At 40.2% G+C, this 24,674-nt stretch overlaps 1 protein-coding gene across 17 annotated transcripts in view; it reads right to left on the minus strand.

The window, feature by feature from the left end:
* LOC106877701 (rho GTPase-activating protein 23) overlaps positions 1-24,674 on the minus strand; it is a 372,660-nt gene that overhangs the window by 134,335 nt on the left and 213,651 nt on the right. For 14 of the 17 annotated variants that reach the window (XM_089357939.1, XM_089357936.1, XM_052970828.2 and 11 more), the window contains one exon: positions 20,644-20,820. In XM_089357939.1, the coding sequence (XP_089214065.1) occupies positions 20,644-20,820 (177 nt within the window). Of the gene's footprint in view, positions 1-8,166; positions 8,514-19,186; positions 19,316-20,643; positions 20,821-24,674 lie in introns of those variants that run through there. The other 3 variants (XM_089357941.1, XM_014926657.3, XM_014926658.3) reach the window with 2 other exon arrangements.

Below are 24,674 nucleotides of genomic sequence, written 5' to 3' on the forward strand. Positions count from 1 at the left end.
ACTGAATAAACTCATGACCTCTGACCTCTGACATAAATATTTCAATACTACTTCCTGTGAGTCACTTATCTCTACCTAATCTCCCTCTGAACTCAATCATGTAGGTTCATGCAAAATATATTGCCTAGTTCAATACAATTAATTCACTGTTATTAATCTCTAATCAGTTATTTCTTAGTACCTTATAATTAACACCATTAGCAAACCAACAACTTGGTCATCATTGTGGTAAGCAACCTAACAATTTTACTGACATTTTCCATAGAAAGTATTATGTTATGGATAAACTAACAGCAACCAATGGTGTCATTTATTCTTGAACAAATAGAGGAATAATTACAAGAGCTATTGGTTTGTTAATTAAGGACACAGCAAGAGGAATAATTACAAGAGCTACCAATTCCTTTATTAGGAGGAGAGGAGTACAACATTTCATCCAGTTTCCTCACCAACAAGTCGAGATGTTAGTTGACATTAAAAAACAAAACAAGAAAGGATTTAATCATTCAGAGACGCCATGAATAAACAATAGTTAAGTCAACGTTAACATGCTTCATGTGGCGAACTTTAGTTAAACTTAATCAGAAATAATTAGATTAATGATTAGTTATTATCTAAATCATTTCAGTATATATGGGAGACAACTGTGGACATGTTTCAGCTTTATTAGAGCTCTTCATAAATATGCTAACATTTATTTTTGTTTTTCATGCAACTGTCTTCAAAAGATAAGGAACATCATCATCATCATTTAACATCCCATTGGACTATTTAATAACAGCTATGCAAAACGTGATGGTCATCGCTGGAGTGGCTTTACTAATAGGTCTGTTTAATCATGCTTGGCCGTAAGCAACACACACTGGAACCAAAACTTAACATTCATATTATTATCACCAATATTATAATCGCCAACATTATCATCAATACCAACCTTATCGTTACCAACACTATTGCCAGCAACATTATCACATTCACCATTATCATTACCATCACCAGCACTAACATCATCAAAGATGGTGGATCTCAAGATACCGATAGACATAACTGCTGTATAGTTTATGTAACTTTATGTTCTGAGTTCAAATCTTGTCTAATTCAAATTTACCTGTCATCCTTCTGAGGTTGACAAGATAAAGCATATATAGTAGACAGTAGAAAGAGTACAACAAGTCCAGATTACTAAATCATACTCTGTACCAATAACCACTGTCATATATACTGTGAACATGGGAAAGAGTACATGTCCAAATTGTCACACTGTACTCTTCTTTTATCAGTAGACATGCAGATCCTTCTGCAGGAACCTGCTCTGCACCCTTTCCCTCAGAGTAATCCCCTTGTCCCCTAGCATGAAGCAGACCACCCACCATCTACTCCAGGGCTCAGAGTCCTGTGAACTGCAAGGTGACACCCTGTCCATGTTGTAAAAACGCTGGTGTTAAGAAGGGCACCTAGCCATAAAAGAACAAGCCAAAGCTGACACTGGTGCTCAATGTTGTTCTTGGACACAGCAGTTCCTATCAAACTGTCCAACCCATGCCAGCAAGGGACACAGATGTTAGATGATGATATGTACAATAGACAGTGAAGAGAATACATGTCCAAACTGTCACACAGTAGTCTATATCAATAACACAGTGGAAAGAGCACAATATGTCCAAACTGTCATACTGTACTCCATACCATTAACAACTGTAATATGTGAAGTATAGTCCTTAAGTAAGAGCAAGCATGGTATATGTATGGAAGTTGTTTTTTCTGGGGTTCTGTCTAGTTGCTTGGCTACCATAACCATCTGGTGGTGGAGATGGTGGGTATGAGGATGGTGGGGTTTTGACAGTGATATTCTGGGTAATGAGAATGCACAAAAGTCAATGACACAACACCCAGAAGCTTCTCCACTCCTTGACTGAAATCAGTTCAAGCTGGAGTGACATGTTTGGCCAAGCTGGAGCTGTCTATCCAACCAAGTCAGAATAATAACTACTTAAGAATGGATAGAGTCACGGACATCTAAGGAAGACAGATCATATAAAGAGGTAACAATCTGTATCCTAAAACTGCATACTTCACTCATTGGAATATTGTTACAGGAAGGTTTTGAGTTCAAACCTGGCCATTAGCACATCAGTGTTTGCTTTTTAATCCCAGGTAAGCACTGATTAAGCACACCTGTTATCAAAGGAATTCTAGCCATGACCATCATGTTGCATTTTATTCAGATATACTCTACGTCTACATTGTCCAATGTGTCAGTCTATCATTAAAAAGAGCAGTGTGTGATCCAAGGAAGATTTCACTGCTATTTCTAGCAGATTCAGTGATCATACATAGCAGCTCCCTCATTGTTGGTTGATGTTACATGTCTTTATCATCATCATCATCATCATCATCATCGTTTAACGTCCGCTTTCCATGCTAGCATGGGTTGGACGATTTGACTGAGGACTGGTGAAACCGGATGGCAACACCAGGCTCCAGTCTGATTTGGCAGAGTTTCTACAGCTGGATGCCCTTCCTAACGCCAACCACTCAGAGAGTGTAGTGGGTGCTTTTACGTGTCACCCGCACGAAAACGGCCACGCTCGAAATGGTGTCTTTTATGTGCCACCCGCACAAGCCAGTCCAGGGGCACTGGCAACGATCTCGCTCGAAAATCCTACAGGAGCCAGTCAGGCGGTACTGGCAATGGCCACGCTCAAAATGGTGCATCTCATGTGCCAACCGCACAAGAACCAGTCCAGGGGCACTGGCAACGATCTTACTTGGCTTGCCGCGTCTTCTCACGCACAGCCCATTTCCAAAGGTCTCGGTCCGTAGTCATCGCCTCGGTGAGGCCCAATGTACGAAGGTCTTGCCTCACCACCTCAGCCCAGGTCTTCCTGGGCCTACCTCTTCCCCGGGTTCCCTCAACTGTTAGGGTGTGGCACTTTTTCACGCAGCTATCCTCCTCCATTCTCACCACATGTCCATACCAGCGCAATCGTCTCTCTTGCACGCCACAACTGATGCTTCTAATGTTCAGCTTTTCTCTCAAGATACTTACACTCTGACGGGTATTCACATTGACATTACACATCCAACGGAGCATACTGGCTTCATTCCTTGCGAGCTTACGTATGTCCTCAGCAGTTACAGCCCATGTTTCACTGCCATGTAGCATGGTTGTTCGTACGCATGCGTCATACAGTCTGCCTTTTACTCTGAGTGAGAGTCCCTTTGTCGCCAGCAGGGGTAAGAGCTCTCTAAACTTTGCCCAGGCTATTCTTATTCTAGCAGCTACACTTTCAGCGCACCCACCCCCACTACTAACTTGGTCGCCCAGATAGCGGAAGCTATCGACTACCTCTAGTTTTTCACCCTGGAATGAGATAGAAGTTGTTTCCTGTTTGTTTGCAGTCTTTATTGCACCTGAACATCTGCCACAAACAAAAACTAACTTGCTAGTTAACCTGCCTTTGATGTTGCTGCACCTCTTATGTGTCCATAGCTTGCACCGGGTACATCTTATAGAGTTACTACCTACTCCTTTTCTACATACTGAGCAGGGCCATCTACCTGAAGGGGTTTGTGTTTTATCTACCTTCCTACTTATTAGGATTTTGGTTTTAGCTAGGTTGACTCTAAGGCCCTTCAATTCTAGACCTTGCTTCCACACCTGAAACTTCTCTAGTTCTGATAGTGACTCCGCAATTAGGGCAAGGTCATCAGCATAGAGGAGCTCCCAGGGGCAACCTGTCTTGAACTCCTCTGTGATTGCCTGGAGGACTATGGTAAATAATAGGGGGCTGAGGACGGAACCTTGGTGGACCCCTACCTCTACCCGGAATTCATTGCTGTACTCATTTCCAACCCTCACCTTACTGGCAGCATCTCTGTACATGGCTCGCACAGCTCTCACTAACCATTCTTCTATCCCAAGTTTCCTCATTGACCACCAGATAAGGGAGTAAGGCATATATTTGTCTCTCTCCTTCTCAATGATGATGACGATAAATATACCTACTACAGGGTTCGGTGTCCTGTTACGGAGAGGAAAAGGGATCAATTAGATGAGAAACCCTAATTTAGATGTAAATAGGAACATTTGTAGAACTCACCTATGTAAAACTCATTTAAAAAGCATAACACATCCCTTAAATTGACCCCTTTGCAACATCAATGAAACTGACCTCTATGAAACATCAAATATTTAATAAAGGAGTACACAAATTGACCCTTTCTGCGACATCCTCAATTCATCAAAGGGATACTGGAGCTGACTCACCCCACCTTCTGTAATCTAGGAAGAAAGTTCAAATCTAAACTATAAACAACATTGACTTGTGATCTTATCACACACACGCATACAGAAAGAGAACACCTGTTTACAAGCATACACAGGGAAAGAAGGTCCAACTAAACACATGGTATACACACACTAGATCAAGCACACTGCCATACACTGTGATATATATATATATATATATATATATATATATATATATATATATATACACACACACTCTGTGACTAATACATTCCATAAACTCCTACAGTCAACAGTCAGGGTATCTGGGTCCACAGCCAGGGTTTATTATAAAAGAACATCATGAATGCAATAGCAACATGAATATTATTATTATTATTATTAGTAGTAGTAGTAATAATTTCTGATTGAGGCACAAAAGCCACAGTACTTGGGTGATACAGTATTTCAGTTACATTCCTACCACCACCCTGGGAAAGATGAAAGGCAAGTCAATAGGGTGGGAATACACAGGATACCTGTAGTTAATTTAAATGTAATACTAATCAAGAGTTTCATGTGAAATAGCAGGTGAAGGGGTGTAGAAGGGGTGAATGTTTGAAAGGATTGGGGTAAGAAGAAAAAGGAAAATGAGAGCGGGGTTCTTTTCTCTTACTAATTTCTCCACAACCCCAGTACTGAAGCAGGATATATAAACTGTGTCCCAATCCCATACATATATCGGTTTCACATTTTGGCACAAGACCAGCAATTTTTGGAGAAGGGCTACTTTTATTACATTGAACCCAGTCACCAACTGGTACTTATTTTATCGACTATGAAATGATGGAAGACAAAGCTGATCTTGGAGGAATTTGAACTAAATCCTCTGGTTAGAACAACTGGTGCATTCCTCATATCCACCCCCACCCCCCATCTGCTGTTATAAGAACTATGAAGGTTGTGGGAACAGCATCTTTCTTTAGAGCAATTAAAAAAAAAAAAAAATTGCCAATGTTGGTTAAACCCCACCATCATCACCAGCCCACCACCCTAATAAACTGTATGATTACAAGTTTGGATGTGGTGTGAGGGATGCAGAGAAGAATGTTTTTGCTGTTGTCAAGTATAATGCAGTAGATACGTGATTAAAGTCCTTCCAGATGTGATTCAACTGATGTGATTTGTGAACCAACAGACATGATAAAAAGCAGTCCAGATTAAATCCAACAGACCTGTGGTCAGAGACAGTCCAAATGTGACCTGTTATCCAAGACACTCAAAATGTGACCAATGAGTCTCACTTTCAGAGACAATGTAGTTTTCAAGAACAAATTATTCAACATGTCCCTCCTTTTCAAGATATTAGTGAATAATATGAAGGCTAAGCCTGCTCTTTTTCCAGCAGGTAAGGCAACCACATAGAGAGCAAACCTGAGTAATCTTTTTTGAGAAGTGGGCCAGATGAGATGTGGATCATCATCAGATGGATCACACAACTAAAAATTCAAAGTAAATTTTCATCATGTGTGCCGTTCAGAAACTGTGGGCTGCAGTTTGCCTACAACTGATATAATAATAATAATAATAATAATAATAATAATAATAATCATCATCATCGTTGTCGTTTAACGTCCGCTTTCCATGCTAGCATGGGTTGGACGATTTGACTGAGGACTGGTGAAACCAGATGGCTACACCAGGCTCCAATCTGATCTGGCAGAGTTTCTACAGCTGGATGCCCTTCCTAAAACCAACCCCTCAGAGAGTGTAGTGGGTGCTTTTTACGTGCCACCGGCACGAAGGCCAGTCAGGCGGTACTGGCAACGGCCACGCTCAAAATGGTGTATTTTATGTGCCACCCGCAGGGGCACTGGCAACGATCTCGCTTGAAAATCCTTACACATGTCTCAGGCACAAGTGCCAGAAAGGCGACGCTGGGCACAGGTGCCATCCCGATTTCGCTTGCCCCAATAAGTCTTCGCAAGCTGAGTTTCGCGTCCAATGAAGGAGATGACGTTAATGATAATAATAATAATAATGAAATTATTGTATACAGTGCTCAGGTGCACTACAACAGACCTTCCAGATGTGATTCAACAGATGTGATCTGTGAACCAATAGACGTGATAAAAAGCAGTCCAAATTTAATCCAACAGACCTGTGGTCAGAGACAGTCCAAATGTGACCTGTTATCCAAGACACTCAAAATGTGACCAATGAGTCTTGTTGACTTATGACATAATGCCATGCTGTAGTTTAAAACCTAGGTCAGCCCTGCTTCAGACATACAATCAACCACATTCAAAATGTGACCATCCTTCCTATTTGTATATTGTTGTCTTGTAGTTCAACATGATTGGTAGTGGCAATGCACTTGACATGTACAGTGATAGCTGTTGTACACTTACAGTTTAACCCTACGTCAGTCCTTGTCGAGCAGGTTTATGGTTAAAATAATTACATGTGACCATCTTGCCTTTTTTTAGAGATAAGAATCCATTATCTAATGTGTTGATTCCTTCAGTAAGGAGTGATGTGATTTTAGGGAAATTTGGCTGCTATTTCAAATAGAACATCACCAAAAGAGGACATGTTGGATAATGAAGTCCTAGTTAACCATAAAAAAATATGGAATAGTCACGACTGGATTGTCTTTAATCATAGATCTACTTGATCAAAAACTGAACTACGATTAAATAACTAGGAAAAAAAAATGTAAGTCCTAATATCTGAATTACACAAAATTACAATTAGAATGTGTATAATTGTGTGTGTGTGTGTGTGTGTAGTCCGGATCAACACTGCCCCGCCCCCATCACTACTCAAGTGTCGACATAAAACACACTGAACAGGTGCGACTCGGTGCGTCCCACTAACGAACAGCAACAGGCTGACCAAACTCCCTGAATAGTAGTTTTTCACAGGTGAGCACTTCCGAACAAGCAATATTTTCACTTGTCATAGCTCCGTGGATGCGTGATTATTGCAAATAGCTATACACGCAGAACACACTCGCGGCTCTATATATTACACCTATAAATTGACTTTATACCTTCCAATAACTACCCCACCAATAAATACACATGTGTGTGTGTGTGTGTGTGTGTGTGTTACACATCTTAATACATTTACAATTTGTTACGCCTGTACAACTCTAGTGTGTATAGTAGATATACTAGTTACTGAGTATAGACACATTTATACAGACAAAACACACAAACATATGTATGTATACACAGCTTGATTATTGCTGACACATTACAATACTTTTTTCGCGTATACAATGCACACATACGCGCGTGTGTATATATATATATATGTGTGTGTGTGTGTGTGTGTGTGCGTATACACACGTACATCCCACTAACAAGGGGATTTATCACCAACCAACGAAGAAGCCTCTGTAGGATGATCTGAACTGCCAGAAACAACAGTCAAATCTCTCTTAAAATAAAACCCAGTAAGGACACACATAAGAGACCACAACTATGGACATACTTCTATAAGAAAGGGACGATCATGACTGGAATGCTTTTGATCATAGGCCTGCTTGATTACGGCTGACCCGGGGCTAAAAAACAACTTACCCGCTCAATATATCAGAACAAAAGAGTTTGTAAAATGCTTTTGTACATTGATACATTTATTATATAGATATACTTGTTATACATACATTCGTTATAAGAGTGCATATATATACAGATAAAACACAAACACACATGCACACAGCAGTATGATTGTTGTTGTTGTATTTGTGTGTGTATATATATATATATATATATATATATATATATATATATATATATATATGTAGCCACCACATTCCAACACAGACAGAAAGAAGCGATATCAGAAATGTTGTCGTCTGGATAGAAATGACGTGAAGAAACGGTTGTCAAATTTAGGGTGAGAGAAGTAAAAGACAAACCTACCTTTTAAACAATACCCACCCGTTAGGGTGGCGCCACACTGGATACCCTTCCCCAGGTAAATATCACGCGGGAATTATGTAACCACTGAAATCTTAATAATTCCAAAGGCATTGCATTAGATACGCGAGTTCAATATCCAGTTGTTGTACACTCGTCCGGACAGTTAATCCTCGTCCTATGTGCGTGTATGCGTGTGTGTATATATATATATCTATATATATGTGTGTGTGTATGTATATAAATATGTGTGTGTATGTGTAGTCTGTAGTACACGTGTGTCTGCTGGTTACCCTACAGCACCAGGTACTTGCTGTCCAGCTAACCTAGCCAGCAGTCAAACGTGCTATAAAGTATTATAATACTTAATAATAAACTGAGAGAGGGAAGGAGTTGTGTCTTTGATTTTCGTACAACCCTTCTTTCTCTCTCCCTCTTCTTTCATTAGTTTCTATATGTCTCTGTCTCCTTATTTACATGTTTACTCTTCTCTCACTCCACACCACCCTCTCCTCGTGTATCCTGTTGCTCTCTTTCTCTCTCACTACTTCTTTATATGTCCCTGCCGACAATACCTACCACTACTCCTCCGTCACATATCTCAACATTTCCTCCTCAGTTCACACGGTCGTCACAGACACCACCACCTCCTCCTCCTCCCCATCTTTCATACACCACTCACTCCGGCAGCTAAGAATGTTTTACTCAATGTGTGTGTGTGTGTGTGTGTGTGTGTGTGTATATGTATACACACAGGCATATATATATATGCAACTGTGAACAGGAATTTGAGTGCGTGTTGTGACTATACAGTGGAAATGTGTGACAGTATTTCAACACATACACACATACTGTTGTTACGCCTCACAGCCCTACCTGATTGTAGTATATTATACAATATGTATGTGTATGTCTATTTTAGTGTGTGCGTGCGTGCGTATGTGTCTGTTTGTTTGTGTAGGAATGTTTGTAATGGTGATGTACGTAATAATCCATCTACTTGTATAATTATATACGTACATGACTATATGTGTGTGCCTGCCTTGATCCTGCCTATGATCAAAGGCGGCCCAATTATGACCACCCTATCTTTTATTCAGAACATGTATTGAAAACTTGATCATATGTGCCCTCTCTTTAAAAAGAGATTTGGCTGCTATTTCTAGCACATTGAGCTAATTTGTAGAAGAACTCTCTCTCTAGAGCTATGGAGTTGGGTGTGGTATATTTTTAACTGAGTGACCCCCTTAGTAATCACGGGAGTCAAAGATCAGGTACCTATCGCTTACTTGACTAGTTCTTAATACAAATTGATTTGCTCTGATAATTTCTGCTAATGGGGAAATTTATAAGAATCAATCATGAATAAGAATTAGTGACGGTACCTTGATACAATAATTGGTTACATTCTTTTATTTGTTCCAGTCATTTGACTGCGACCATGCTGGAGCACCGCCTTTAGTCAAACAAATCAACCCCCAGGACTTATTCTTTGTAAGCCTAGTACTTATTCCATCGATCTCTTTTGCCGAACCACTACGTTACGGGGACGTAAACACATAGACATTGGTTGTCAAGCGATGGTGGGGGTACAAACAGAAACACACACACACACATATATATGACGGGCTTCTTTCAGTTTCCATCTACCAAATCCACTTATAAGGCTCTGGTCAGCCCGAGACTATAGTAGATGACACTTGTCCAAGGTGTCACACAGTGGGACTGAACCTGTAACTATGTGGTTGGTAAGCAAGCCACTTACCACATAGATTATACAATCATAGCTAATCATCAATCTGTCTATCTATCCATCCAACCACACTCAAAGAATACTCAATACTGGATCTTTTATCTTTTACTCGTTTCAGTCATTAGACTGCGGCCATGCTGGGGCACCACCTTGAAAGTCCTAATACTTATTTTATTTCTTTTAAAGCCTAATACTAATTCTACTGGTCTCTTTAGCAGAACCGTTAAGGTAGGGAGACATACACATACCAGCACTGGTGGTCAATTGATAGTGAGGGACAAACACAAAGACACACACACACACCCACATATATATATGATGGGCTTCTTTCAATTTCCATCTACCAAATTCACTCACAAGGCTTTGGTCGGCATGAGGCTATCGTAGAAGACACTCGCTCAAGGAGCCATATAGTGAGACTGAACCCAGAACCATGTGGCTGGGAAGCAAGCTTCTTATTTCTTTATTGCCCACAAGGGGCTAAACATAGAGGGGGCAAACAAGGACAGACAAAGGGATTAAGTCAATTACATTGACCCCAGTGCGTAACTGGTACTTATTTCATCGACCCTGAAAGGATAAAAGGCAAAGTCAACCTCGGTAGAATTTGAACTCAGAACGTTGAGGGCAGACGAAATACTGCTAAGCATTTCGCCTGGCGTGCTAACGTTTCTGCCAGCTCTCTGTCTTCTGACCACGCAGCCACGCCTGTGTCTATAGTGAAGATTAGTAATATCCTTATTTTGTTTGAGTCAGTTTCTAGCTACTCTGGAGTTTTATCTGTGTTCATTAGGTCATAAAGCAAGCTATGACAGTCACGAGCATTCTGCAACTTGCTACTGAACAACTTGCTGCACAGACGATTTGAAATAGTGATCAAATATCTGTGCTGTACAATTAGCCTGCTCTCTCTAGCAAATTAACAGTACCTATACAGGTGCATGGTGTGCAACATGACAGGTGTCAAAGTGTTCACAGAGCAATGATCTTGCAATTTTGAGTGTAACACCCTAACTACTAGGTCATGTGCTGTCACAATGCATGTATACATACATATATTGGCCTTGAGGAAGAGGTCAGTGGCCAGAGATTTTGCAGTTTCTTTCCCACTGATCAGGTCAAGGGAGTGAGTAGATGTTCAAGTTAAGTATTTTTGTACGTGTGAAGGCTTGTTGAAACAAACAAGACTCAGTATATAAAAATTGTACATATTTTATTCAGATGTAATGGTTAAGAGTGTTGTGCACTGCTATTATCAAATTTCAATACACAAAACTCTCAACGCCTTGAGTCACTGAATACACACACACATGTATGTGTGTTTATACATATATATATATGTGTGTGTGTGTGTGTGTGTGTGTGTGTGTGTGTGTGTGTGTGTGTGCTTCTATTGCCCATTCTTTTACTTGTTTCAGCCATTGAACTGCAGCTATACTGGGGCACTGTCCTGGAGGGTTTTGTTGAACAAATCACCCCTGGTCTGGTTTTTACTCTATTGATCACTTTTGTCAAATGGCAAAGTCACAGGAATAGGAACACAGTCGGGCAACACACACACATACATATAAGACATGCTTCCATGCAGTTTCCATCAATCAAATCCACTCGCAAGGCATTGGTTGACCTGGGGCTATAGTAGAAAACACTTGCCCAAGGTGCTGCATAGTGAAACTGAACTTGAAACTACATAGTTGAGAGGAGAAGTTCTTAACTACAAAGTCATACCTACACACACACACACACACACACACACACACACATGATCATTTCAGTAGACAGCTATGCAGAAAGAAGCCCTCATGCTCCCTCAACTTTCTTTTGGAATTGGAGGAGCCTCTATTCAGTGGTTTAACCTGTTAGAAATAACAATCAAATTCCCTTGAAGGTCCTATTGGACAAAGTAATCCAAGATATACAAAATCAGTATGGATATTACTGGAATAGTTTCCATTATTATAAATCCGCTGGCTCAGGACTGACCTGCGGTTAAATAACAACTTGTCTTAAATTTTCTCTCCTACCCCAAAAATTGCATTAAGTTCCCCTCTCCTTTATTTCCACACCCACAATATTTCATCCTTCACAAGTTGGTTGACCTACAATCAGTGACCTTTCACAAAACTGTCTATAATTACTTCCCTTGATACATCGGCTTGCTGCCTGACTTCATCCTCAAAGCAGACCCCTGCTACTAAACTATTTACTTCACTGTTGTCTTGTGAATTGTATGTGCCATGATATGATCTTTGGTGATTTCAGCTCATCTGGAAACAAAACACTACCACAACAATAACAACAAAAGCAACAACTGTTAAACCTAATTATCTTGCTTCCTTTCCTCAACATGGGGCCCTTAATCAATTCTTGTGATTGGGACCTTAATCAATTCTTGTGCCATCATATCTTGACTGGTCCTTAACCCTTTGAGCCCTGACCTTCTGAACCTTACTTTACCATATACCTGGCAGTCAACTGGTGCTACAGCATAGAGAAAAATAAGCCATCCACTGGTAAACCGGTGTTACAGACTCAAAGGGTTAACCATTTCTTGATCCATCACAACAAATCTATATCATACTCAAATACTGTGTGTCTCGACCCCAATCCATACTACAAACTAACAACAACATCCAAACATACCTGCCTAGTCTCTAAATCCTCCCAATAAATCAGCAACCATCAAATATCCCTTCTCTGGCCACTAACCTTTATTGCAAATCTCAACAACACTCAACCATCACCTGTCTGCTCCCTAGCATATCTACTCCAACACTCAAATGTCATATTGGCCCCTAATCCTTACTATAAACCCACAAAATCATCCAATCATCACCTCTCTGGTCCCTAATAAATGGTAAACTTCATTCATAAGTTGAAATATTGAAAGAACTCATAAGTGCCATTTGGTATTAGGAGTGTAAACAAACCCTGAAAATTGGCATTAAGGTCTTATGAGCCCTACAAACTTCTTCAGATTTTATTATCGGTGTTACTGACACAGACTTTTATCAGCTTCCTTGTATTTCAGATATTATTAGCTAAAATTCGACTGATCCCTAGTCCTCTAGTGAGTCACTTCCACTAATCCATGAAGATAATATGGAGGTGTAATACCACAACCCACGTGCTATTGTAAAAACAACTTTAAGATTTTTAATTGCTGTTGAGCAGACCTCCGGTGCATTGGTAGATAGGCAATCCAGAACAACTTAGGTCAGAGCAAGAACCTGACTGAACATACTGACATGTAGAGATCTAAGTAAGGGTGGTTGTGTGGTAGACTGGACACGTTACTTTTTTTTTTCTACTGTCATTTAAAAGCAGCTTCAATGGGATTGTCTCCACTTGCTAGAAATAGTAACCAAATTTCCCTCACATCACAACTTTCCACCTTAAAATAGAAAGGACATATTGAGTACTTAGTACTGTATAAATTATGCCAGAAAAAAATGGCCACAGCTTTGACATTCATGTAAACAGGACAAATATAAAATGCTCAAATACGCCATTCCACCACATCTACATGTGGAGTGAACCTTATAAAACATGAGTTATACATTTTTACACACATGTGGTGTAAGCTTTATGTAGCATGCTCTATATCTACATCATCCAATATTGCCTACCTGTTGTGTTATTTGATGATTAGGTGTGATTTGAGGAAGATTTGGCTGCTATTTCAACAGACTGAGCAATCACATAAAAAGCATATGGTGTGTGTTAGGGTGCACAAATTTGTAGATCTTTTTTTGAACCTCTTAACTTAGACAGTAGGGGACAGAGAGTTAAATAGTATGGTATGATCGTAATGGTCCCACAATACCCATAATTAACCCACCCACCCATCAACCAACAAACCAGTGGTTATAGTAAGAGAGTTAGGTAGTGTTGTGGTGCTCCTATAGTACCCATTGTTAAACCAACCTACATACCCATGTCAACCAACAAATTGTATAGTAAGGGAGTTAGGTAGTGTGGATGTGGTGGTCCTATGTTACTCATAGTTAACCCATACGCATCAACGAATCAACAAGAGGTATAGTAAGAGGGTTAAGTGAGTGTAGTGGTGTGGTGGTAGTTCCATGTTACCCATGCTTTAACCTACCAACAATGCAGAAATGTTGAAGTCATTTAGATAATTATCCGCTCTATTAGACAATAATTACATTTGATGATGGAATAATCACATCAACAACACCATAACCACCACCAACACCACCACCACCACCACTACTACCACCACCAACAACAAAAACAACAACAACAACAACAAGTTATATGAAAGATTAAAGAACATTAGAGCAGACAGGAAGTAAGACATAGTTCTGTTTTACTCTGCATTTGATTCACCAAACACCACCACCACCACCGCAATAATGGCACAGGCATGACTGTGCGGTAAGAATTTGTTTTCCAACGACATGGTTCTGAGTTCAGTTCCACTCTGTGGAACCTTGGGTAAGTGTCTTCTACCATAGCCTTAGGCCAACCAAAGCCTTGTAAGTGGATGGAAACTGATAGAAGCCTGTCTCACACACACACACCATCATCATCATCGTTTAACGTCCACTTTCCATGCTAGCATGGGTTGGACAATTTGACTGAGGACTGTTGAACTGGATGGCTGCACCAGGCTCCAATCTGATCTGGCAGAGTTTCTACAGCTGGATGCCCTTCCTAAATGCTCTGGTGCTGCCATTGATAACAGTGGTCTTAGCTTTAAATAGTGTGAAAGCACTAAGAGATTTTGGAAACCAACTGATGAGAAAATCAGCTGCGAATGTTCCTTGTGTTGTGTTTTACTCTCCTTTTTCTGTCCGTTCTGTTTTCATCTATTTTTCCTCTCTCTACCTAACCTTTGAGATGTGTGTGTGTCCGTCCCCTTATGACTGTCTTCCACCACCACTTGACAACTGGTGTTGGTATGTTTATATCCCCATCACTTAGCAGTTCAACATAAGCGAGTGACAGAATATACTCCAGGTGCTACAACATAATAATAATAATAATAATAATAATAATAATAATAAATTCTGGGGTTGAATCGGCTGACTAAAATTCTTCAAGGTGGTGCCCCAGCATGGCTGCAGTTTAATGACTGAAACAAGTAAAAGATAAACAATGGTTTTATCAGCAACACCAATGCCCCCCCCCCACTATGTCAATCACCAACAGCACTATACTGATCCCACCCTTGTACTACTAACAGCCAAGACCATTAATAATGTCTCTACTAATACCACTGTCAACTCTGCCACTAATAGCAGCAACAACATCAAAATAGTAATTCAAATTAGGTTTTATCTCTTTAATAGAGTGCCTGTATTTTCTCCTTGCCTTCCAGAGTCCATGATTTACACCTACACACATATCTATTATAAAAACACATACATGTCTATTATAAGCACACACACACACACACACACACGTCTATTACAAGCACATGCACCCATTATAAACACACACACATACAAGTGTATCTATTACAAACACACACACACACATATCTGTTACAAACACACATATCTATTATAAACACATGCACATATCGGTTACACACGCATATAGAGCTCTATTACAAACACATCTACACATACATATACAACTACAATTACAGACATACACACACATACAACACTATCACATCTACACATATTCAAGTCCACAGACACCACACACACACACACACACACACGTACACTGCATTGATCGAGTGAAACCTGATATTAAAACAATATATTTTGTCAATATTAGTTTGCTCCTCTCTGACCCTTAGTGTATCTCAGAGATCAACACCTTCACTCAACCACACCTCCACTCAACCACACCTCCACTTCCCTCACCCACAGCCCATTCCACACACTTCCCAAGGCTACTAAGGAGCTGGGTGCAGTACAGGGCTATTTTGAAATCAAACGAACCCTCCCAATTAATTTTGATCTCATTAAAGACACTGTTTAATTCTGTCAGTCATTTGTGGCCGAAGACAGTTAATTAGGATCTGTGTTGGATTTACTTGAGTTAAAGGTGGCCCATAGAAAAAAGTTAGTGGGAGGGATCTCCTGAAGAGAAGGATTGGTAAGACATCATAATTATCATTGAAATATGTGTTTAGAAGAGATATGGACCCAACCGGATGTATTAAGTATAAGGTAAACAAGAATGTTTAAACATTACGTATATAAAGAGTAGAACTACTATATCATGTTCATCAATACAAAACCCCAAATATCCAACCTCGTAATCAAGGCCAAGATTGAACACAGGGTATTCTACAACAAAGTACAGGGAGTATTAACTCTATCAAGGTTAGTGTTTTTTTCAATTTACAGTATCACACTAACACATGCACTCACATTTACACACACACAAGCTGATACCAACCCTGCTTTGTCCAGTGTCACCCCTCATTAAACTAAACTAAGTTCACTTATTTTTCTCCACCAAATAGTCCACTACAAATGTCATTGTGGTATTATATGGTTGACCACTGTCCATTAAAACTGTCATTAAGGTATTACCTAGTTGGTTACTCACCTTATGCCAGTTTCTTACCATCTTAGCAACCTGTCCCTCTCTTCTAAGGAAAGATTGTCTTTGTCAGCCAGGATGTCTCTAAACTGGGCAATGGGTTATGTCTAACCCACAAGTTGAGGTGGATAGCTTAGTGGTTAGGGTGTGGGACTCGATCGCAAAATTGTGGTTTTGATTCCTGGATTGGCTGATGCAGTGAGTTCTTGAGCAAGACACTTCATTTCACGTTGCTCCAGTTCACTCAGCTGAGTAATACTGCGATGGTCAGGCATTCCGTCCAAGGATGAGGGGGGTGGTAAGGATATAAGCACCATGAAAACTGGGAGACTGGCCCTACGAGCACTAACATAGAGTGTGTGCCACCTGGGGGCAGCCCTTTAGTTTGCTGCCTCCGGACCCCTACAAAAAATACATATTGCCTACAGCAGACAGAAAAGTGATGTGGCCCCCCCCCACCATAAAAGTGCTGCCTGGGGTGAACTGCCCCCTCTAGCTACGCTAGTGACAGTGAGTCTCTATGACTTAGGAAGGATGTTTATCGTATTTTATCTCTCCTATCTACCACCCAGGAACTCAGACAGCAAAGGGTGAGAACAAATACCACAAAACATCTTATCTGACATGCAAACGGTTATACCAATTTAGGCTTGCACTTTTACAAATGGTGAACAGTGAAGTTGACCTCAACAGGATCTGAACTCAGAGAAGAGAGGTCTGAAATAAAATAGCTCAATGCATTTTGTCTGATACACTAAAGACTGCCAGGCCATGCCTGATGTTGTTGTTTAACTCCATCCCTGAACTAGCAGATTGAAGATCAAAGTTATTTTAGCTGTGACCGTCTCATCTGATATAAGAGTAGGTATAGCTATGTATGTGTTCTTTCCTTATTTAAGGCAGAAATATGAAATGATTTGACTGTGGTTGGTCTGAAGTGGGTTGTCGATGTCTGATAAAATATTGGACTAATTTATGAAGTGTATAGAAATACCAGTGGGTTTACCCTCAGATGGGTAATACATATACACTCACCCAAGCACATATACACAAACAAACACACACACGCGCCTACACACATATAATATAATGAATGAAGAAATAGGATATTAGTCAATATTCACAAGGCTTTTTATAGTTTGTGTGAATGCTTATGAGTATTTCTTTGCTTGTGTGTGTATGTGTGTGTGAGGAGAGAGAATATGTAAACTAATCAGAGATAGAGAGAGAAAGTAAGAGATAAACAGAGTGTGGGAGACTGTCTTCTGATAGTCCACAGCTAAAAATCACAATAACAAAAGGGTATGATAATTATCGTTCAGATGAGGGACTGAACGTGGCTTTATTCAATCTAAAGTCTGAAGGTGAAGCTGATATCCTTCAAGTAATAAGTTCAATTTAAGGAAATCCGGGGTGAGGCCATCAGAATTATGGAAATGGTGTTGAGTGGAGCGGCCGAGCAATTTAGTGACATGTTAGATAGGGGAAAGGTCAAATTATCATACAGAAACTACTCCAATTAGTATTACGGCTGTTATCTAACAGTTCAACATGTAACAGTAATGTTAGGGGGAGGGGTTACAGTTGTAGCAGTCTGATGGCAAGAGAGGTCATATAGCTGATGTAGAGCTGTAATAAGGTTGCTGATAGGGTTTCAATTCCCAGCTGAGGGTATTTCACTGATAACAAATAAAATATGGAATATGGCAACTAAAATATCATGTTTATGCTGTAGGGAAGTGGTTATACACCATTAGGTGTACACCGCTTCCGTACATTAAATTTCTAGAAGAAACAACGGAACGCAGATTCTGAACAACATAACAATATTTATTTACAGTGGAATTCAGTCCACGCTTGGAGGGAATTCGGTAGCTCGTCGCCCTCGGTTACTGAGACGCCTCCTGAATGATTTCCGTGGTTATTTGTGAAGCTCTGGTGCTGACATGTGAGAGAGCTCTGTTGGACGTCTTGGCTCGACGGAGATCAGTCAACGAAGAGACTGAGAAAAGGCGCCAAAGCTGGGTGTCGAACTCTACGCATGCGCATGAGACTCTTCCTGTATTCCTTCCGGACTTAGTCCCTGCGCATGCGTGGATAAAACTCCGGACATTGAACATATAACAGTCGTCTGCTATAAGATGTCACTACAATGCAATGAATGCTACTGGGGAACAACTATGTCATTCATTCCTCAAGAGTTGATAAAGTAAAGTACCAGTCATATACTGGAGTTGATTAAATCCAGCACACTCTTTCTCCAGATTTGTGACCTTTTGCCAATGTTAGAACCATTAGTGATTTTCAACATAGCAACAAGGACACAAGTTTTGTGAGAAAGGGTTAGTGGATTACATCACCCTTCGTACATGACTGGTACTTATGTATGTACATACACACACACACATACATATACATACACATGTACATATATATTTGGCTTGAACAGATGAGAGGCTCATAAGTGGAACACCATTGCTCATAGGTACGCTGGCTCAGAACTGACCAAGAGACAAACAATGACACAGCGTAACTCATAATCATCGTCATCATTTTTACATTTGCTTTCCATGATGGCATGGTTTAGGCAGTTAGACAAGGTCCCTAAAGATTGCAGGAACCACATCTTACTCCAGTGTCACAGATTTCGTATGGTTTCTATGGCTGGATGTCATTCCTAATGTCAACCACTTAACAGAATATGCTGGGTACTCAAACTCAGGTGAGTGAACTCACCTGAGTTTGAGAAATGGTGGAAGACTCTGGAGGGTAGACTATGAAGTGACGTAATGTAAATCCAAAACCAGCCTCTGTGCGGGGCACTATCTCTGTAAGGGGGGCCCTGACCATGATCTAAGTACTGATTGGGTTGACCCCGTCAACCTGTAATGAAACATGCAATTTCTCAGTAAAAGATAACAAACACGGATTTAGGCAACAAGATGGCAGAAGCGTTAGCACGCCGGGTGAAATGCTTAGCGGCATTTCGTCTGCCCTTACGTTCTGAGTTCAAATTCTGCAGAGGTCGACTTTGCCTTTCATCCTTTCGGGGTCGATAAATTAAGTACCAGTTACGCACTGGGGTCAATGTAATCGACTTAATTCCTTTGTCTGTCCTTGTTTGTCCTCTCTATGTTTAGCCCCTTGAGGGCAATAAAGAAATAAGAATATGTTGGGTACTTTCTCATGCTTCTTTCTTTGCAGCAACACCAAGTGCAAATACACCATTATCCAGTCATACATACTTCTCACCCACAATGTCTTGTATCAATGTTCTATGATATATTCTATCCTCATATCATAGAACATTGGTAAATCTCTCATATTCTGTTGCAACCTTTGTTGAGTAAACCTGTCACCTAAATTCCCTTCTAGCTGCCCAGTACAATTCACTGCACCCCTATTTTTCAAGTTTTTCCAAGCCTGTGTCTCTGTTGCTAAATATCTGTCCATTTTACTGTTGCATACCCACACCACCTTTGATCTGGATGGAAACCTTGCACCAGCCATAGACTTGAAGTCTTATCTGGCCTGTTTGGCCACCAGATCAATAGGGGATCAGATGGTTTTCTCAGGCTAATGTTGCATATAACTAAGTCATTAGCATCAGAGACCTCCAGCAGCTTTGTTCCCTCCTCATTCCTAGAGCCAAAGTCTTTATACACACCATGAAATCCATCAAAGTGCTGCCCAGCTTGTCAGTCGAAATAACCAGCCATGGTGATAAAGTTATCATCATTCATTATCAAGGTAAGAGGGCCACATAGAATTGGGCTTTCTCTTCATCTGCCAGTTCTAATTGTGAAATATAGGCAGAGGTAAATGTTGTAGTCACATTAACCAAGACTAGTTTAAGCTTCGTTATCCTATCACAATCTCTGACTACCTCAATCATTTTATCTACCTGTTTCTCAACTAATAGTATGCTTACTACACCCACACTATCACTACTGCTTAAACAAAAAATTTATATCTTTTGTTCCTGGTCCATGAGGAATCTGGTAGAGGCTCCCCTCCATCTTCCCTCTTGCACACAGTACACATCCACATGTAGCTATTCTAGCATTTCAACAATTTCTCCAAGCCTGTATATTAACAAAGAAAAACAAAAGACAAACCAAAAAAAAACAAAAAAACATAAAAACAAAAAAAATAATTTGTCATTAATAAAAGTAGAAATTGAGTGAACTCACCTGAGTTTGAGAAATGGTGGAAGATTCTGGAGGGTAGACTATGAAGTGACGTAATGTAAATCCAAAACCAGCCTCTGTGCGGGGCACTATCACTGTATGGGGCCCTGACCATGATGTAAGTACACTGGAGGTAGTAGTAGCACTATTACTACTACTGATTGGGTTGTCCCCATCAACCTGTAATGAAACATACAATTTCTCAGTAAAATATAACAAACACGGATTAAGTTGAATGTTTTTGTCAGTTAATCCACTTCACATTGCAAAGGGGTGAGGGATAGGTTCCTCACATCTCATAATATCACTGGTGAAGGAGGGTGGTCTAAACATTCTTTGGTGGTGAACGTAATGGTGAGTGATGGTGGTGGTGGTGGTGGTGATGGAGTTGATAGTGGTATTGGTGGTAGTGGTATTGGTGGTAGTGCTAATGATGGGTAGTGGCGACGGTGTTGATAGTGGTAGTGGTGTTGGTGGTAATGCTACTGACGGGTGGTGGTGATGGTGTTGATAGTGGTAGTGGTGTTGGTGGTAATGCTACTGACGGGTGGTGGTGATGGTGTTGATAGTGGTAGTGGTGTTGGTGGTAGTGCTAATGATGGGCGGTGGTGATGGTAGTATTAATGGGGGGGGGTTGTGGTTTTGGTGGATGGTGTTGATATTGCTGGTGGTAGTACTGTTTGTGGGTGGTGCTGGATGCAGTGGTTTTGGGTAGTGTTGGTACTGACAGATAATGTTGGCATTGATGCTAGTGGTGCTGAGTGATGGTGGTAGTGTGTTAATGGTGGTGGTGGTGATGTTTGGTGGTTGTGGTAATGGTGGAATTTGTGGTGGTGGGGAGGGTATTAACGATAATGGTGGTGATGAGCTATTTATTGGCAATTGCAGGGGTAGTAGCATAGTGATGTTAATGACAGCGTTGGTGGTGATGGAGTTGGTATTGGTGGGAGAATCCATGCATGATTAGGGGTTAATAGTCAACAAGTAATAGAATATAATGGCTGTCTACCCTCTGCAGTTTGCTCCACTCCCCAATCATATTTCTTCTTTCTCTCATCACCTTCTCACACTCTCAACTGATGCATGACACAATTCACTCTCCACCCTGATCCAATCCTTCTTCCCCCACACCATCCATCCAGCTCTAGCCGGTAGCTGCCCACCCTCACTCCCCAACCTCAGTGTCATCAGTAAAAGTCATGGGCACTGCCCCACCCTCACTCTATGATCTTCAGTAAGAACAAATTTATCAAGAAGGTCGTGAGGGGAAAGGCTATAGTAGATAAGAGTGCCACCACTATGGTTATGATAAGAAATTTGCTTTGTAATCAAGTGGTGCCAGGTACATTCTCACTGCACATTACCTTGGGTAAGCAATTCCGATCATCATCTGACACACATACACATCATCATCATTATTTAACGTCCATGTTTCATGCTGACATGGGTTAGATGATTTGACAGGACCTGATGGGCCCAAGGACACCATTGTGTTCCAGTGTCTGCTTTGGCATGGCCTCTACAGCTGGATGCCATTTCTAACATCAAACACATACACACACACACGCGCAATAGGCTTAGACTCTTGTTTTAGTCCCACATTGTTCTGGTAAGTGTGTGTGTGTGTGTGTGTATATGCATATATATATATATATATATAAAACCCAGCGACGCCTGCTGGGTTCGGCTGCTCTACATTGATAAAAGGCAAACACCCTGAAACTAGTCTGTAGACGCCAGACCAGCAAGGAGAAGCGGCTGACCTTCCCTGTTCGAAGGTTATAATGGACACAGGTTCGTGTGTCACATAGCTAGCTAGTAAGGCAATGGCCTCTTGGAGATAATCAACGGCAGCATTTGTCCTATTTTTTGGTCTGCCATGTTGGCTTGGCGATAACTATTAATATATATATATATATATATAATTATTACAAAATACATGGGAACAGTGAGTTAACAATAGCAACTGTAACAGTTTGTTGAGCTAGTTGTATGACCAAATTAAACTCTACCAATCTGGTATTGAATGCTCTGGTCCCTCATATATGTTACTCTTGCATGCTTTATGATTTTGGCATGTGTTTTGTATGTGTTTTGTATGTATTTTGTATGTGTGTGTGTTATATATCTTTTACAAATGTATGTGTAGTGTACAAAGGTGAAGAATGTAAATGGCAGCATAAAAAAACTGAATATGTAGCATACTTCTTAATAAAGTTCTCTGTAATATTTGTTCTGCAACATATTACAGACACTCCCTTACTACTCTCTCATGAGAAATGCTGTGAACCAGTGACTGACCAATCAGAAACCTGGGGTCAGTGATGGTGGGCTGGAGTCACTGATGGTGGGTTGGAGTCACTGATGGTGGTTTGGAGTCACTGATGGTGGTTTGGAGTCACTGATGGTGGGCTGGAGTCACTGATGGTGGGCTGGAGTCACTGATGGTGGGCTGGAGTCACTGATGGTGGGCTGGAGTCACTGATTGTCATATATGATAATCCTCCACAGCAATGTAGCTTTGTGATGATGATATAGGACAGTTATGGTAGTGGTTGTGGTGGTGGCGGTAGTATTGGTAGTAGATGTAGAGGTGGTGGTAGAAGTGGTTGTGCTGGTAGTTGTATTGGTAGGGATAATACTAGTAGTAGTAGTGAATGTGGTGGTTCAAGTAGTAGTAGTGGTGGCAGTTATAGTAGTAGTGGTGGTAGTAATAGTATTAGTAGTTGTGGTGGTAATGTTTGTAATAGTAGTAGTTGTAGTGATAGTAGTAGTGGTGGTGGTGGTAATATTAGTAGTAGTTAGTAGTAGAGGTGGTAGTAGAAATGGCGGTGGTGGTAGAATTGGCTGTAGTGGTTGTTGAATTGGTAGGGATAGTATTGGTAGTTGTGGTAGTAGTAGTAGTGAATGTGGTGGTTCTAGTAGTAGTAGTGGTAGTGGCAGTAATAGTATTAGTAACTGTGGTGGTAGTGGCTGTGGTTGTAACAGCAGTAGTTGTAGTGATGGTAGTAGTAGTAGTAGTGATGGTAGTAGTCGTAGTAGTGGTGGTGGTGGTAGTAGTCGTAGTAGTGGTGGTGGTGATAGTAGTAGTGGTTGTGGCGATAAGAGAAATCGAGGAGTAGGAGGAAGATAGACCATGGTGAGAATATCATCTACCTTATTGGACCAACATTGGCATCAACAGTAGAAGAGATAAAACGGAATAGAGATGAGGATGATGATGATGATGACACTGATGATGATGACGCTGATGATGATGACGCTGATGATTGTGTGTTGATAGTGTGTGCAAGTGACAGTCCTCTCTTGAACTTTGTCCTCAAACCTCAGACCAGTAGCAGTGGCAGGGTGGAGATGAACCCAGAATGATAAAATCTGCAGATGCTAGAATACTGTGGCATGATGTTGTAGTTGTTGTTGTTGTTGTCCTCATTCAATTATATGTAATATACAGGGAAGGGGGAGCAGAGAACATTTAATTGATAATAAAGTACAAATTTCATAATTGTCAAATGTGCTTTAGTTAAAGAGGTGGGATAGGAGAATTACATTAATATGTGTTTATATATATATATATATATATATATATATATATATATATATACACACACATACATATATACAGATATATATATACATACATATATACATACATACATATATACACGTACATATATATATATATACATGCATATATACAGATACATATATACATACATATACACATATTTACATATATATATATATATATATATATATATATATATATATATATATATATATATATATATATATATACACACATATATAATATAGGTATATTATATACTGCTACAAGTTGTTGGGAGTGGTGAAACATTACATAAATAACTAGATCTGAAGTTTAAAAAAATTGTTTAAAGAATTGAATATACTACTACTACTACCACTACTACTTATAATAATAATAATAAAAAAAAATAATAATAATAATAATGAAACTAAATTTAACAGACAGTAATAAAACATAAATTTGAAGCAAGTGGTGCAAAATG

This window comes from Octopus bimaculoides, chromosome 9, assembly GCF_046866305.1.
Source record: "Octopus bimaculoides isolate indiv1 chromosome 9, ASM4686630v1, whole genome shotgun sequence".
Classification (NCBI taxonomy): domain Eukaryota; kingdom Metazoa; phylum Mollusca; class Cephalopoda; order Octopoda; family Octopodidae; genus Octopus; species Octopus bimaculoides.